The following is an 18,546-nucleotide window of genomic DNA, read 5'->3' as shown; positions in this document are numbered from 1 at the left end:
TGTGTGTAGCAGTTTTATTCACAATTGCCAATATTTGCGAGCTACCAAAGTGAATGGATAAACTGTGATACAACCAGACAATGAAACAGTGTTCAGTGCTAAGAAGAAATGATCTATCAGGCTATGGAAAGACATGGAGGACCCTTAAATGCACATTACTAAGTGAAAGAAGCCAATCTGAAAAGGCTACCTGTTGTATGAATTCAACAATATGACATTCTGGAAAGGGCAAATTTTGGAGACAGTAAAAAGATCAGTGGTTGCCAGGGGTTGGGCGTTGGGGAGAAATGGATAGACAGAGAACAGAGGATTTTTAGGGCAGTGAAAATACCATATGATATTATAGTGATGGATACATCTCGTTATACATTTGTCCAAACTCATAGAAGGTACAACACCAAGAGTTAACCCTAAGGTAAACTGTGGACTTTGGGTGGTCATGATGTACCATTGTAGTTCATCCTTGATATAAAATGTACCATTTTGGTGAGTGATACTGTTAATAGGGGAGACTAAGAAGGTGTGGGAGCAGGAGGTAGATGAGAAATCTCTGTACCTTCCTCTCAGATTTGTTGTAAACCTAAAGCTTCCCTAACAATGTCTTAACAAAAAAGAAAAAGTAACACACTGAAGGTGAGAATTGTGAAATTTCCAAGGTACACAGAAGGTACAAATCACAATTTTTAATTCATTCAAGTGCAATTTCTAGGACATCCTCCTCCTATTTGATCACACTATCCTACTTGATCACAAACTTTTGTTTATTGTCAGCAGCTCCCAAACAGGTAAGACACTCATTCCTTCAATGAGTATTTGTTGACCATCTGACTGGTCCGGGGCACCATGCCAGGTGAGGTGGATCAAAAGAAACTATAACCAGTAAAGTCTTGAGTAGGTGAAAGAAGGGGCCAGAATGTTACTCTGCCAGTCAGAGCCAGCCCATCTTTGAGGCCGAAGTCAGAGTGAACTGACTTTGAGCACTTGGATAGGCAGAGAGGAGCTGGAAGGTCATTCAGACAGTTAATAAATCTTTATTGAGCACTTGGATGTTTGGCAGTGAACAAAACAAAGTCACTGTTCCTTTAGGACTTATGTTCTCAGGGATTGTAGAGCAGGGTCCATAGGACACAGACTCTCAAGCCAGATTGTCCGGGTTCAACTGCCAGCTCCCCACTGCCAGATACAGGACCTCCGGCAAGTTCCTTCGTTTTTTTGCACCTCAGTTTCCTGTAAAATGGGGTTGTTTTATTACATGACTCCATATCGACAAATTTCTTAGAACTGTGGTGGGCCCATGGGAAGTACCATGTAAATGTAGCTTTTTGTATTTCTTGGGGGAGAGAGACAAGTAAACAGGTAAAAATAAAGCAGGGTAAGGGGATAGGAAGTGTCTGCCTTGGGACTGGTTGTGTGGCTTGGATTTGGAAATGATTCTTGCATTTTTGAAAGACTTGGTCTATTTCCATAGGAAGGTGAACATTAAACATACTCGGATCTGGGTGACATGTGTGATGATTTTAAAAACCCATGAAAATGACCATTGCATAAAATGGATGACTTCTCATCATTACTTGTGCTTGTCTAGAGGTCAGACTAACCCTCATCTGAGCTGAAATTTCAGTAGTCATAATAAAGGTCGGACACCCAAGTCCATTGACTTGGCATCAACTTGGGATTTATTAAATCTTCCTTTGGGGATAATTATAATTGACTTGGGTTCTAGCTTCACAGCCCTTAGCAAAGTCACAGTGACAAAATGACAATCAACTGGCTCGTATCTGGAAAAGAAACTAAAACCCCTCCTAATGGAAGTTAAAATTAAAACTAGAGGAAGAATGGAGAAAAGCACAGCAGCCATAATATTGACCCTGGGCCATCAGGAAGAAGTTACACAGTATTTAGTGTATTGTTCCCAAAAGACTTGGAATTGTTAGTTTCAGAAAAGTGTGTATGAAGTCATATTTGATTATTAAAGTGGTAACATTTATCTAGAAAATTCACTTAGGCGAATAGAGAGCTGGAAAAATTCCACCAATAAATGAGAGTTAGTATAGCATTAGATTAATAGGGAAGGCTCTCCTTGGCTTTAAATTCCTGTTCTGCCACTTGCCACCTGTAAGATCTGGGACACATTGCTTAACCTCTGTGGGCCTCAATTCACTCATCTGTGAAAGGGGACAATAATGGCAGCTGCCTCCAGATTTGTTAGGAGACTTGAATGAGTTAAGGTATAGAAAGCACTGAGCATGACACTGGCATGGGCTAAGCACCATGTAAACATTTGCTCTTATTATTGTTTTATTACTAGATAGGAGATCTTGGCCAAGTTACTTGGCTTCTCAGTGCCTCAGTTCCTTCCTCTGTAAGTTGGAGATCATACACTACCCACCACATAGGGTCATTTTGAGGATTAAATGAATACACCAAAATGCTTATGATAGTAAACCTGGAATAATATTAGATTTAAAAAAATTAAAATCAAGACTATTTGTGACTTTGAAAATAAAGCTTTTTTTCTCATTTTTTGTCTATGATTTGTTATCAATGAATCAAAGTCAGTGAATATAGACAAATGATTAAAAATGAGTGTGACAGGCTCTTCAAATTGAAGTAATAGTAATATTACCCATGACAATATTTACAAACTGCTCTCCTAATAATAATTACTTATATTTCTATAGCTATTGACAGTGCTGAAGAGGTTTTGCTTTATTTTATTTAGTTCCAACTACCACTTTATAATGGGGATATTGTTGTTTCTATTTTGTGGTAAATGAGGAAACTACTAATTAGAGAGACCCTGGGACTATCCAAGGTCATGTGGCGGGCACATGTGGACACCAGGTCTCGTCCACCTCCATTGCTCCTTTGGGCTACCTCTCAGTGGTGTAACTAGAAGAATTCACATTCTCAAACCTGTCAAGGCTCATCAGTGGAGACCACAAATTCTTAGAATGTGCATGTGTGTGCTACACTTGACATAAATGTGAATACTCATCTTTAGGAAATGGTATTGTCCTGTTCCTGTATACTTGAGGTAGTCCATATTTAACTTTGTGGCTTCCTTTTGTTTATGAGATTTTTGTCAAACCAACATTCTGTAACAACTGGATCCTGGATCCTGGTCAGCTGGGGCAAACTTACTATTTGCTGATAGTTTTCCCCCATTGTCTTTATTCTCCATACTTAGTGATACTCCAGTTATACATGGAGCTTCCCAGTCATGTTTCACTTGGGATTTTTTCATTCATTCATTCATTCATTCAACAATCGTTTGTTGAATACTTCTTTTGTTATAAACTAACAATGCTGTGCTGGATGCTGGGGATGAGCAAACTGGCTGTCACCCCTATCCCTGACGAGTTTATAGTAACTAAAGGAGACAGACATGTATATTTATTGAATTATTACTTGAATCTGCAAGACGGTGCCTGGTGAAGCTTGGCCCCGTCAAGGAGGCCAGTGGAAATTACCTTAAAGAATGGACACTTGAGTTGAGACATGACAGGTGAGTCTTCCAGGCCTTCCCATACCGATCTGTTCCTTGAGTCCAGGAGTAGAGATCTCAGGGTATCCAGCAGAATCTGCTCAAGAGCAAGGATTCAGGGGCCAGGTATGAGTGCAGCCGTCGAGGGTGGCAGAGGCATCATCCCATGGAACACCTCATAGGCCTTGTTAATTTTTGTTGTTATCCTGAGAGAATTGGGAAGCCCACAAAGGCTTAATTGGTCAGAGTTGTACCATAAAAAGGGTGCTTTTGTTGCTGTGTGGAGAACGGATTCCATGTTGTTGGGCAAAGGGAGTAAATGGAAGTTGAGGGACCACTTAGGAACGGATTGCTGTAGTTCAGGTGAGTGATGAGGGAGACGAGGGTGTTGGCAATGAGGGTAGAAAGAAGTGAGTAGATAGGGACCATATTAGAAATAGTAGAAAAACAGTCAGGCTTTAGTGGCCAAACAACTAAGGGTGTGAGGAAGAGAAAGGTGCCATTTTTTCTGATGTTCATGCCAAAGGGCTGTACTTTGAGACTATTTGTGACTATTTTGTTCCCTAAGTTGGCTGTAGACTTAGAGGCTGCCACTCATTCATGTACCATCATTCACCTCTCTCCACATTCCTCAGCTCCAGGTCAACTCATCTACTTGCTGTCTCCCCAAACCACTCCTGGGTTTTTGCCTCCATCCCTTTATTCATTCACTCTCCTAGAAAGTTCTTCACAAGCCCTACCCATTTTTCTGGACCTTCTTTACGTCAGTTCATGAGCCTTTCCATGACTTTTCAGCCCACAGTGATCTTCCTTTCTCCTGAATTCCTTCAATTTATAATCTCCTTTGGAAGTTAATTTCCTCTGCTTTTTGACATTTCTAGTATTCTTATTTAGTCCCTTGTATTAGCCTGTACCATAAGAAATTGCCGCCCCCACCTTTTAAGGCCCAATAGCTGTAGTTTCATATTGTTTAACCTCTGCAGTTATGGTATCACACACACACTGAGATATGGATAGATTCTTTTTGCAGTGCCCAGAAGTGTCTTGTGCATAGCCAGAACATAGTAAATAATAAGATGCACTTAAAAAGAAGTGTTACTAGATGAAACTTAATTTAATTTTATGGCTTAAAAGTACTTCTAGTTTCTTGTAGTGCCTCCAATTGTTATGAACATCGATGTGTTTACTCGGTGTTGTCTTCACCCTTAGAAGGTCTAGGGGGTTGGGCTGAGTCCATACTTATTTATTATCACCATGACTCATTTATTATTGTGATTTATTACCATGCTGGTTAACTTTGGGGGTAAGACATTTTTGACCATGTCTTATTCAGGGCAGTATCCTCAGCGCTTGGCATATATGAGGAGATCAATAATTGCTTTTTGAAGGAATGAAGGAATATCATTGTCACCTTTCTCTCTCACACAAAAACGGAGAGTAGCATGTAATCTTGCTGTGTTTGGGGTCAATGAGAAAAAAGAAATTTGGTGTGCTACTTAAGTTATTTTCATTGATTGGTTAATATAAATTCCCCCCTCATATCATCTGGACCTTTTTTTTTTTTTCTTTTCAATATCACTACTTAATATATGGGTCTCAGATTTCATTTGTTTTAACACAGATATATGACAAACTATGTCTTGAGTAGGTTTGGGACAGCAGCCACGCAAGGCATGAACACAGACATCACAAATATTATGCAGTGGCAGTGGAGGGAATCCATAAAAACTATATTCATATATGCAGCTATTTCCCTTTACCAAGAAAGGTGTAAGTTTGAATGGGAAGAGAGCTTCGAAAGAAGAAACTTAAGACGGTATCTGTTGCCACATACTTTAGTTGATTTTGGAGTGGCACCTGCAGTCCAATTTGGGTCAGTATTGGCCAGAGGAAAATGAGGGCAAACTCTTAGAGAAGTGTCTAACATATAGTAGATGGTCAATAAATATTTATGGGAGTGAGTGGGAGACAGAATACAATTGGAATTTTTTATTCTTTGTACCTGCAAGTGCTTGTTTAAATAGAAGGTAGAAAATTGTTTAAAGTATAAACAATTTGCACAAGGAAGGTGTCAAGTCTACTGACTCAGGAGCAAGGCCATGATAATACTTGCCCTTAGCTGGTGACATATTCCTGCCAATGGAGGTTCTGTAGCAACTGTGTCTTTGTTTTCCTCTGTATGGTGATATGAAAATACACCGCCTACCTATTTCACATGAGTGAGCCAGGATGAATGAATGGATGCTTGCAAGCACCCCAGGGTCCAGGAGGTGAAGTTATGCAAGCATCAGTTGCTATTAGATCACCCTTTGCCCTCAGCTAAGGGCCAATGTCAACAAGTCCTCCCTTTCCCATCTACCCAGAGCTTGTATTAGGATTTAGATCCCGGAGGTGAACTGAGTGGGCTCTGTTCTCCTTCTTATAAAGGTGCTGTGTGGCCTTGGATACTTTTTTACCTCTCTGGGCCTCAATTTCCTCTTGTGCTAAATGAAGGGCACTGAACCATGAACTTCAACCCATGACCTGTAGATCTGTTTTATTTGTCCCGCACAGGAGTTTTGTTTTGCTTTGTTTTTAATGTGAGTTTAAATCAAATCCCTTTAGGGAGATATGCCTTCTCAGGTTTGATTGAAGCTCTGACTAGATCTACTCTATGCCTGTCATTCATTTACATTCCATTCCTGGCCCTGGAAGGTGTTAGAAACCCTCATATCAGATGTTCTCTAAGATTTTTTCATATAACTGTTTCTGTTCTGCTAGCTCCATGCCTATTTACCATTGAAGAGCAATCACAATCTAACATAAGGGATGAAATCAAGTCTACGGTTTCGAGAAGCCGACTCCCTTTTTGAGCTGTAACAGGTACAGGTATAAGCAAGTCTTATTTCTTATAGGAGTTCCTTGAGTTTTTGATCACTTTACTTTCAAAGTGTGTGTGCGCGCGTGCGCGCGCGCATGCATGCGTGTTTTATTTTCCGGTCATTTGACCAATCTAACTTGACATTTTCTGTGCAGGGGTTATAGTTTTCTAAAACACAACCAGTTTGAAAAGACCCAAGCACTATATCTCTGCGAGATTAAATGCAATTATTCTTTGTAAAAAGGAAACACTTTCTCTACTCTCACAGCACTTCAATTAAATAAACTGCTCAAGTGGCCAATGCATTTTGTTTATTCTGAAATAATTTTGGACTTACATAAAAGGTGCAAAAATAGTACGATGAGTTCGCATCTACCCTTCACTCAGCTCCCCACCCTAGTGGTTAGCATCTTACATGACCATGGCACAATTATCAAGATAAAGAAATTAACACCTAACTAATGCATTTTAACATAGTTGTCTGATTTCTGGTTTTAATTCTCTATGTAAATTATATCTTATTTTAGCCACTTTGTTTTCAAAGGACAGCTATTAAAGGAATATTGAGAGAAAAAATCTACAGTAAAGGACTTAGAGAAATGATTTTTCATTTTGCATTGCCAGATAGTTATGGGGCTGAAAGTTCTCTGTTTCCTTAATGTGTACTTGAGCACAGACAGATCTGTAACTTGTAATCTAATATGGAGGTTAACTGTCATTCATCAAAGGAAATAAGGACTCCCTTTTGTTGGTACAGGAAGTTAGAACTTCCTTTTGTGGTAAGCTTTATAACAGTTTATTTTAGTGCTTTTTCAAAATAATAAACCTGATGTAGCCAAAGTGGTAATTAACTGGAGTCATGTTAAACTCTCTTACTGTTTTTACTTTCTAAGTGCTGTTTTTTTCTTAACCATTAATAAATGTAGTAAATAAAGTGCAGTATTTACAAAGATGCAACCGAAGTGATTAATAAGAAAAAAGGTATTAGTGGGATTTGGAGCTATTTTCCATCATAAATCAAATGACTTTCTGTTTTATCTTCAGTAAAGATGAGGCCAATTAAGGATCTTCTGAACAGTTAAGGCAACTGTGGAATAAAAAAGAATTTCTGGGTAGAAAATCTGAAAACCATATCACAAATACCATGTTATGTAGTTAGTGGGTTTATATTGTACAATTTAGATTAATTATAGACAGTTAGGTAATTTTACCATAGCATGGATTTCTTTCTCTGTCATAGGTGTTTACCCTGCAATTACCAAGAGATCATGAGCAAATGAGGTGTGTGTCTCTGGGGACTTCTTTTAGCATTAACCCACATTTCAAACGACAATAGAAGATAAGAATTACTTTTGAGAGTCTCTTTAAAATGGATAAAAAAAATTCAGCAATGAGTCAGTACTGTGATTTTGTCTGTACTTGACCAGGGCTGTAAACACCAAACCCATCTGGCTATCCTGTGAGGCGTGGAAAGATCCTTTCTCTCCCTTCTGAGATAGTATTTGGGTTCCGTGACTGAAATATGCAAAGGAAAGATACTGAAAGTTTCTGTTCTTAAAGTAATATGCATGAGGATTTTTACATATCATCTTTCCCTTCTGCACTCCCTCCCTTTTTTTTAAAGAAAAAAATTACTAAATTTCAGCTTTTCCACTCAGAATCAAAGGAAAATCCACCTGAACATAAATATTTATTTACCTAGTATTGTAATTTCTTTGGCCTCTTCTCATCTGTAAAATAAATGTTAGAAAAATCAGTGGCTTTCTGTTTTTGTTTTTAGCATTTTGTTTCTCAAACGAAACTGTACACAGAACCCCAGTGAAGTGGGACTGCTCCAGTTTAAGTGGGGAGCCCATGTTCAGCCCTAACTTCTCAGCCGTGGTTCTCCTCTTCTGGGCTCACTCTCGCCCTCTCCTGGTTGTCCTGGACTTCACAACTACTCCGTCCTCACAGGCTCTGAACTTGGGGCAGTGGTTCTCAGGAAGCAATCTAGGGTTGCTGTGAAAACAATATTGGTATTTGAAAGGAGAGACTTCAGTTTTCTAGGCTATTCAGGTAGTCTTCAGACTGGTATGTTATTGGTCCATGAGTAGATAAGTACAAAATTAAGAGTGTTTAGAAATGTTTGCAGCAATTCAACATTGCTGTGATATCCAAGCACATGATCAGTGCTGACTTACCTTGCCAAACAGGATATGTACCAAAAGTATTGGCCCATGATAGATTACAAATGAAAAAAAAAAAACTTCATAGGTCGTTTGAAAAGCACTGTTCATGAATATTCTATTATATAGAACTCTAATTTCCCTCCTAAAGACTGAATAATTGAGATAATTCCTGAGTGCGTTCAAGATTATTATGACAAATATTCATCAGTTGATTTGATTTATGAGGAAGCTTTATGAAAGATTTTTGAATTAAAAGAGTAATGACACAGGTTTGTTTTTTCAAATAGTTCTTTTATCCATTGGTCCATTAATTTTTTAATACGTAAATGTTTATTGTTTGCCTTCCTTGGAACTAGAGGGTATTATGCTAAGCGAAATAAGTCAATCAGAGAAAGACAGTTATCATATGATCTCACTGATATGTGGAATTTAAGAAACAAGACAGAGGATCATAGAGGAAGAGAGGAAAAAATGAAACAAGATGAAACCAGAGAGGGAGGCAAACCGTAAGAGACTCTTAATCAGAGGAAACAAACTGAGGGTTGCTAGAGGGGAGGGGGGTGGGAGATGGGGTAACTGGGTGATGGACATTAAGGAGGGCAGGTGATGTCATGAACACTGGGTATTGTATATAAGACTGATGAATCACAGGCCTGTACCTCTGAAACCAATAACCCATTATATGTTAATTGAATTAAAATGAAAAAAGAAAACCCCAAACCAGACAACTAAGCTTTAAGCTATAGCCCCCCTCCAAAAAAAAGTGAATCAGGAGGTCCAATTCTTGGTCTTATGGGGTAATCATGCAATTGCAATATTTTGTGCACAGGTTTGCAAAGTGGGGAGTACAAGCTGCCCTGGAGCACTGAGGAGGAGGAGCACCAGGTTTGGGGGTTTAACGGAGGTTCTAATCCTAAAATCCTAAAATAATTGTTAAAAAGCAAATAATTAATGAACATTGGTAAAGATACCTTATCCCCGCCTTGTAGATTATGACACATATTTTCTGAGCTTTTATACTGTGCTGTACTGTGCCATGTGCTACTCGGTGTGTGGGGGATGTATGTGTGTGTAAAGCAGATACGGTATCTGTTCACATGGGCCTTAGGATCTAGTGCAAGGAAACCAATAAATGGACAAGAAGATTTCTGATGTTGATGAGCTTCAGAAGGAGATGAAACAGGGTGATGTGGTAAGGATGAGTCTGTGGGGGTATATAGGTTGGGCAGGTTCATCAGAGGAGCCCGCACCAAGGAAGGGACATCTGAGCAGATACCTCAGTGACACGAAGGAGGCAGCCTGGGAATGAGAGAGGAACTGCAAGTGGCAAGTTCCAAGGCTTACAGGCAGGAATAGGGTTGCCATGTTCATGAGCCTGCGAGAAGGGAGAGGGTAGAAGGATCAGAGAAGTAAAAGCCCTGGAGAGGTCAAGCAAAGGAGGGAAATTTGAGGTTGTGCTCAGTGTGTATCCCCAGCAAGATTCTTGTACCATCATCATCCACAGCTCTTCCACTGGGGCTGGTGATCACAGTGAATGACATGGGTGTCCTACCCAGAGCCTCTCCCATCCCTTAGGACTATTTGGGTGTCTAGGTATTGGCTTCAATACTCCTTTGCTTCTTGCAGCCAGTTCCTGTGTCTCTTTTTTGGAGGACTCCCCCCAAAGCTCCTAGAGTCCCTTTATCCCCAGACAGGAGTGTCTGGGGGATTATGACCTCCCTCAAAGACTCTTAACCAATGACTAAAGTCTACAGGAACATGAAAGTCTGCTCCCTTCCCTCAGGTTTAGGCAGTCCTGAGACATAATCTATACTCTGGAGCTCCCCTTGGAATCACACTGAGGCTGCCCTCTGGAGAGCTCTTGCTTTAGGTAGCACCCTTGCTTGACTTCTCTGGAGAAAACCTCTTCAGTAAGTTGTCTGTCTCTGGGCAACTTAAGATATGAGCTGCCTTCCCCCACCCCCAGTTTTGAATTATAACCATTGGTATAACATGATTGTTTTTGTTAATTTAAAATGGGATTAGATGAAATATTTCAGGGCATTCCCAACTTCTCAAAGTTTTCTTCCGAAGAGTTTCCATTTTAACAGCCATCAAGTGGAAAGGATTTTGTTTTTTATCTGAAGGCAATTGTCTGTTTCTACTGATTCCGGTGGATTTGTTTACTGTTTAATTAAGTGAAACATTTCCAGGGAGTTATCTATTCTCACTCTTCCAGCTCACAGAGTAGACATTAATCTAAAACTGATAAAACTATTAGATGATTATTTCCTGTTCACACACCAGGTCAATCAAATTATGGAGATCAAATAGGGGAATAAGACAGGGTGTTTAGTAGGGTATGATCTGGCTAGATGTGCTCTCCTTCTGGCAGAAGAAGCCTGTGAGCTTTTCCACACATTTTCATGTATTAATCCTTGTGGCTTCCATTTCCTACTTCTAGCACAGTCTGTAGCTATGGTTTGCACAGGAAGTGGAAGCCAGCAGGCCAATGTGTCCATGTGGAATTTCCCCTCTGTCCTTGAGGGAAAAGTAAAATCAGATTCTATTAATTTTGACTGGATTTCAATTTATTTTAGATCTTTTGGGGCATTTTAATATCCATATATAAAAAGCACTTGGATCTTTTGCTTTTAAAAATTATTTGCAGATTGCCTGTCATCCATTCTTCCTTTTTTCTGCCCCTCTCCGCCTCCCTTCTTCCCTTCCTTCTCCTTTCTTTTATAGAAAAGCGAAAGTGAAACCAATCTCTATCTGAATACATCACAAAACATAGTCTGAAGTCATTAAGGGGGTTTTTATTTGCTTGTGGGAGAATCATATGCCTGTGATAGCCTGTTTTACCTTTAGCAGTTTTCAGTCTGAGACTGGACATAGTAAATGTTCAGTAAATATTTTTTGATTGTATGAATCCGTGGTGTTATGTCCTAAGCACAATCCTAAAATATTATTATTGTGCTTTTCTTGGTGTGCATCTGTGAAGAGAGCCTTGGTCCCCAACTCCTAATTCCAGCTCAACTCTTTGTGATAAATATGACAACTATATGGGAAAAATCACTTTTAAATCCTTAGATAAACTGTCATTGTACATTTCACAAAATAAAGTTTCCCTCCATTCTGTTGCAGTGAAACACCCATTGGCACGTTCCTTTTGCCTTTAAATATCTCTGAGACACTTGGATTTGACCTTCGATTTCACAATACATTGAGGCATGCAATTATAAGACAATAACACATGCTTTTTCATGCCTGAAAATAACTCTGAAGTTACGCTGTGGCATTAAACACAGTTGGAAAATTTTACATCCAATCAAATTAAACCAATAGTATATTTAATTTTGTATTTGCTATGTAACTGCAAGTAAGGGTGTCTTCAACTTTTTGTTTCTATTCTGGAAATTAAAACAATTGAATCAGAAATTTAAAAAAGGGCAAACAAATAAATTGTTTTCTGTTCATTGGTTAAGTAATCTGCCTTATCTCTTACTTATCTTTTAGTGGGAATAGGAAATAGTATTAAAATTTATCCTAGGAAGGGTGACCATGATAATTACAAAGCTTATCCAAAAGATTGAAATGCGTATTGGGTCGTATTCCCAGGCTGGCCAGGCTGACTGTCCAGATTGTTTGAAAACAAACTTCAACTGAGTAAATTTTAAAGATTTTATTGACTTTATTCAGTGATTCATGAATTGGACAACATCCATTCTGGCAGATAGGAAGGAACTCTGAGGAGCTTTATAGGCAGAAAGGAGCAGGAACAAGGAAGTTATACTAGCCAAAAAGTAGATTATTGCAAGGTTACTTTTCCCTAGAGGGTAACATGGGTTTATCAGACAGATTATTTAACTAATGCTGATCTGGTGATTCCTGATTGGCTAGTTTAAGTTTTCATATCTCGGAGGGCTGAAAATGTATTTAAGTTTGGTGACCTGGGGCTTAGCATAAGTGACTCCATTTTGGACCTGTTGGCTTGTTTTCCACAGGATGGTTGAGTGAGTTTAGGGGCTGTGCAAGACTGACCCAATTCTTGCTGAAGAACTTGTGACTGCAGTTGACCCACTTGGGGATTCAGGTGGCAGTTTGAAAGCTTTAGGAATTCTAGAAATCCAGTGAAATTTTGTGTTTACCTTTGACACTGTAATGCTTATTTGCAGGTGGGTGGGGCTTTCTCTGGGCTCTTAGGGGGATGACCCATGATGAGGGAGGAACGCCTTGAATTAGCAGCATACAGTTGAGGATACTTGTCGAGAAGATAAGTTAAGAGGGCATAAAAGCATTAGTTGGACTCCCAAGTATTTGCTTATAGATATATATTTTGGAAACCCCCAATGGGGGCACTTTTCCTGACAAGCAGAATAGTATATTTGTTGGGACAATGGGTCAGAATATTTGAAATCAAGGGTGACTCAGAAAAGAGAGGCTCATGGGCTACTATACCTATAAACTGTGCCCTAAATGTATCTGAAGGCCTTTGAATGATAAATAATAAATGCTACTCATGTATTTTTTAAAAGATTTACTTATTTATTTTAGAAAGGGAGGAAGGGGCAGAAGGAAAAGGAGAGAGAGAATCTCAAGCAGACTCTCCGCTCATCACAGAGCCCGACATGGGGCTAGATCCCAAGGCCCCGAGATCATTACCTGAGCCGAAACCTAGTCAGATGTTCAACCAACTAAGCCACCCAGATGCCCCCAAATGCTACTCATATTAACATTTTTTATTGTTGTATTATAAATGAATGTTAGCTTTTACATATTTAAATAAGTATTATAAAGTGACTTTTGCCTGAGAATATTTTGGTGCACACAACCCAACTAAAGTTTTCCCCTCTGGTTTATTTTGAAAGGCATGCGATGTTAATTCTGGGGCATTGATGTTTTACAATGCCTGATCAAGACAAAAAGGTGAAGACCACAGAAAAATCAACTGATAAAAAACAACAAGGAATCACCACCAGGTAACCCCTTCCTGAGTTTTTGCTAGTTAGTAACTCAGACAGTGGCCAGCAACCAGATTTAATGGCTTTTTGAGAAATAGAGTAGACCCTTAACAATGGCTACTCTGGGTTATGGTGTTTACTGAAATGTTCGATCATTTCTAGAGTTCTAAAGGAAATGGTTAGTGTGTATAGATTTCCTTCTATAAAGTAGTTTTGGAGGGGCAATGCCATCAGTGGGGATGACTAGTTCGCCTGGAGTCTTCAGTTGATTGACATTGTGTTTTTCTTTCTCCTAGGGACTACTCAGATCTTAAAAGACTTCGTTGCCTTTTGAACGTCCAGTCAAGCAAACAACAGGTAATGTTTTCAAAAATTGTGCATGCATTAATGAAAGAGAACGCACATGTTTCCAAAGGGATTGATTTAACATTTTTATGAACAATAATATATCTGCTTTTCTTAGTTCTTAAATATGTTTTGTCTTTCTTCATCTTGCTGTTTCTCTCATACATGGTTCAGGTTCTGCCAAGACTCAGCATCTACAGCCTTTTCATTCTCCTCTCATGGCTGGGCCCTACTTTATTTTCTGCTTATTGCCATGTGTCCTAATTACCAAAGCCCTTCAGTCTAGAAACAGTGTACTGTTCTATTGAATGCCCAGTGTTTGACTCTTTGGAGCTTTAGGGAATTTGATTTTTTCCCAAACACTGATTACTGAGTTTCCTTTCTTTTCCCCTCCACCCCTCCTCATGCTGCCTATTTCCTACAGTACTGCTCTTGACGCTTGCTGCACCCGAAAAGAGGGGAAAGGAGTGAATTTGGCTATGTTTATGATAGCATTTTTATATTTTTATTACATGGAGAAAGAATGGTACCTCTGCTTGAATTTATCTTTAAACTTTCTTTTTGGTTTTACTTCTGTAAGACTTGGGAGAGTCCTGAGATTCGAGGCCATCCGTGAAGATTTGGGGAACAGCACAGCAATGCTAATGCTAATGTTAACAGTAGACACTCGGCACCGTTAACCGGTACATGGTAGTGATGCTTCTTGAACCTCAGTGATCTGGCACCAAAGTCTACTATGCTGTACTTGTTTAAGTAAATTTGTTTAAGAGCACAAATGGTGGGAATCCTGATGGATTTGGGATTAGTTTTGGATTAGTTTTCATCAAACTAACCGAGAACTACAACATTTTTATCTATTTATTTATAGTCAAGGATAACATTCTAATGATTTGATGGCACATAAAGGCCAAAAACATAGTTCATATTTAGGGAACATTTACTATATGTCTGGTGCATCACCCTGTTTAGTAACCACATCTCTCACTTTTATAGATTGGGAAAATGAGGCACATGGAATTAAGTGACTTTCTCAATATCATACAGCCAACTGTTGGTTGGAATACAGATCTGAACCCAAACACTGCCTCTTTCCAATATAGGCCTCTAGCCACTGAGATACCTTTTAAATGACTTGGGAAATTAAATTCCAATTCACAAAAATAGTTGGATAATCCTTGGTTCGGAGTAAACATGGTTGTAAAATATCTTTTCACCTACCAACCCTTCTTCTCTGTTATTCATGCTATGGCCCTCAGGAGCAATTTCTTCCCATCCAGCTGTGTCAGCAGTCACTCTTGCTCTTTGTCTGTCTCTACCCCGCTAAAAGCATCTGTGTGGCTTGCTGCTCACAGGCCTTCATGGACAATTACCCCAAATCACATCCATTCTTTCTTAGAAAGTAAGCAAGGTAGCTCAGCATACGGTTTTGGTTGTGGTTCCCATTCTTTCTCACTGTACATCCTAAGATGTAACCATGATGTCAAAGACTTCTCCTTTTTGCTTTTACTATTACCTTCTCCTGAATTTGCCCTTCTCCCAAATTTCTTTCCTATAAAATCTCATCTATTTTTAAGACCCAAATCGAGTGACACTGCTTCCACAAAAAAAGCTTTCCTTTATTTTGTATTCTGGAAGCAATCTTTCTCTTCCCAAAGCACTTTCTTTCACAGTTGTAACACTATGTTCTTCCTTGTTTTGGAAACACTTGTCTACATGTCTTATTTCCAGATGAGATTATGTATTTCCCAATGCCAGCCTGTTTGACTTTGCCTCTGGTATCCTCGACTTGGTGAGTTCTGGGTCAGTTTTTGTCAAATTGAATTACGGTTTAAGAATTGGGTTACGTCATGAGCATGTATAATTTCATGGCCCGAGTAAAAGAAACACCAATGGTGGTGTTGTTGTGGTTGTTGTTGTTGTTTTAAAGATGTATTTATTTATTTATTTGAGAGATAGAGTGCAAGCACGGGTAGGGGTGGGGTAGAGGGAGAGGGAGAGAGAGATCCCAAGCAGACTCTATGCGGAGTGGGGAGCCTGATGTGGGGCTCGATCCCACTGGTGGTTTTTGCCTCTAATTTTCCAACTTTGAAGCTCACTAGATCTGATGTGTCTCCTTTCAACACCATGTTCTTGTTAACACCTAGTGGGGTTAATAAAAGTGAATTTAATAGTTCCTCTTTCTTTAACCAATTTTAGAATTTGCAGTTTGTTGTCTGACAAGTTTACATGGCATTGCTTTTTGTAAAGTCTTTCACATGTATAAAAATGCATAGTTGTAATGCTTGAATTATTCAGAAAGTAGGTGATTCTAAGAAATGAAAATGTCCTCAATGATATGCAGGTCCTGAGGTTCACAAAATTTATTCCCAATTCTGTTTATCAAAACTTAATTCATTTTTAATTTTGAAATAATAAATGTTATTCTGAACACCCTATTCTCCTTTTAGTAAAATAGTATGGAGAAGAAAGATACTGGAAAGAATAAGTCAAGCATTTATTTATATCTTGCTTGTTCCAGTAAGAATGTAAGAAGGTTTTTACAAAGATACACTAAGTATGACAGTTTATCATAAATTAAAACCAGGGCCAAAGAAGAAAGAAGAACAAGGGTTGGGGACAAAGTAGAGTGAGGCACACAGAGATGCCCATCAAAATATGCAAGTGGGTCACATATTTGGCTCTGAGACTTTTAGCAGTCAATTTGAAAAGGGAAATTTGGGAGTAAGGCTCACTCACCTGAATTTCTGATCTAACAAGATCTGGCCTGTTATTTGCAAATGGACCAAAATGGCCAATTAATCGGTTGCAGAGGAAATTTACTTTGTGGTTTAGGCAGAAAATTGCAAAGAACTGAATGTCCTTTATCTGAATCTCTAATGAGCCAAGCCACTTCTCTGTTGTTTCCTTGTGTTCCAATGTTCTACTTTCGTTCTTTGTCTTGACTGCTCTATCTCTGTGTGCCTTGTTTAACCACATTAGAGCTTGCTATTCTGTGGGATGATCCAACAGTGGGACAGAACACTGAGGGGGCAGGGTTAGAATAACCATAGCCCAGTAAAGACAAATAATTCAAGGAAAGGGATTCCCCCAGGGTTGTTGAAGCAAAGTGAAATTACGAAGTTGGTTGGAGATTTCACCAGAGGTTTCCACAAATCTTGAAGTAATCTGCCAAGAGCTGGAATTCAGATTTTTTTTTTCCCTACATTCAAAGCCACAGGAAGCTGAGAAATTGGTTTGCAATAAGTAAAAAAAGGTAGAAGAAAGAACAAATGAATTCGTTATAAACCAATTAATTACCTTGAAATAACAGAGGTTTTGATAAATACTGTGGAAAGAAAAGGCATAAGGCACAGTTGCTGTGTTCTGAGGGACGGAGGTATAGGAAAGGCAGTTATAGCGCATGACAAGGCAAGACATGAGTCCTGAAGGAATGGTACAGACACTGGGCATATGGATTTTGACAGGCGTAAGGAGTCCACTTTTAGCTCAAATCACAGGAAGGAGATGGTTCTTGGAAAATGTCTGGTTTTCCATCCATGGGCATTGGTGGAAAGGCATTATCAATGAAGTGAATAAAATAATCAGGTATCTGAAGAAAGGAAAATCACGAGCATTTAAGTAAAATGATGACTAGATATTTCTGTTGGAAGTAGTCATACCTAGAGCTAGATGACTTTGTGCAGTGTCTAAAGACCCATCTACACATTTTGTATTTGATCCCGTAAGCAATAGGGAATGTTGACATTTCCAATCAGAAGTGACACAATCACATTTTTAGGAAAGTCCTTCACTTCAATCTGTAATCTCTTCACTTTCCACTCACACTATTCAAGCTGCTCAGGTACCTCTCATTTTCTAGAGCACACATAGCTGTCCTCTGTCTTCCCGCCCATAAAAGTCTGTCTGGAATACACTGAAATACTCTTGGCATCCTGGTCTGTGGCCCACCCTATCTCTCCTTTACTTTCTACCATAACAAACCCTTGTTCACTCATCTTGCAGCCTGTTCTCATGCTGGTTTACCCCTCCCCACCTCATGGGACTCTGAACTCCTTAAAGGCAGACGCCATGGCTGTCCTGCTTCCTATATGCCCAGTGCCTCATCACAATTCTGACAAATAATGTCTGCAACAAAAGTGTGGAATGGATGGACGCATCTAGAAGTGGTTAACAATGAATCAGTTTAGCAAAGAGACGGGGGAAAAGTAAGCATTCATTTAACAATTTCACTTTGGAGTACGTACTGTGCACCAGGCTTTGTGAGAGGTGCTAAGAACACAAAGATAGACAGATAGGATGCTGCCCTCAGGGTGGCCATATTCAAAGGGAAGAGGCTGATGTGTAAACTAGATGTTGTACCAGGTATGGTAAGTGCTATAAGAGATGTCAGTGTAGTAATGCCACCAGGGAGGGAGTGAACTGCTTTTCCAGGTGCAGGTGCTTACCAGGACGCAGGTGCTTACCAGGACGCTGTTTGAGCTGAGCCCTGAAACATGATCAGGAGTCACAGTCTACACACACCCAGGTGTGGAGTGGTCAAATGCTATGGTGGTTTCTGGGTCAAGTGACCAGTTCAGTGCAGCCAGAAGTTGGGGCACAGTTTTATATTTGCCTGCCCTGTTTGGCTTATTCATGTATTTATTTTTATCATATGGACTTGTAGATTCTTATTTTAGTTCATGGTGGATTTATTATCAAATACTGCATAGCAAATCAGTCTAAAACTTAGTGGTTTAAAGCAAC

The 18,546-nt window shown here is 39.4% G+C and overlaps 1 protein-coding gene across 1 annotated transcript in view; it reads left to right on the top strand.

Annotated features, from left to right (window-relative positions):
• The window catches only part of NEK10 (NIMA related kinase 10), a 233,142-nt gene that overhangs the window by 2,169 nt on the left and 212,427 nt on the right, over positions 1 to 18,546 (top strand). The window contains exons 2-3 of the mRNA XM_045903905.2: positions 13,366 to 13,476; positions 13,755 to 13,815. Of these exons, the coding sequence (XP_045759861.2) occupies positions 13,403 to 13,476; positions 13,755 to 13,815 (135 nt within the window). The 5' untranslated portion in view covers positions 13,366 to 13,402. The remainder of the gene's footprint in view (positions 1 to 13,365; positions 13,477 to 13,754; positions 13,816 to 18,546) is intronic.

This window comes from Mirounga angustirostris, unplaced genomic scaffold (genome assembly GCF_029215605.1).
Source record: "Mirounga angustirostris isolate CCGP_5_RB_7025 unplaced genomic scaffold, mMirAng1.0.hap1 SCAF_1, whole genome shotgun sequence".
In the NCBI taxonomy this organism is placed as follows: Eukaryota; Metazoa; Chordata; class Mammalia; order Carnivora; family Phocidae; genus Mirounga; species Mirounga angustirostris.
This window is presented reverse-complemented; position numbering and strand designations above follow the sequence as displayed.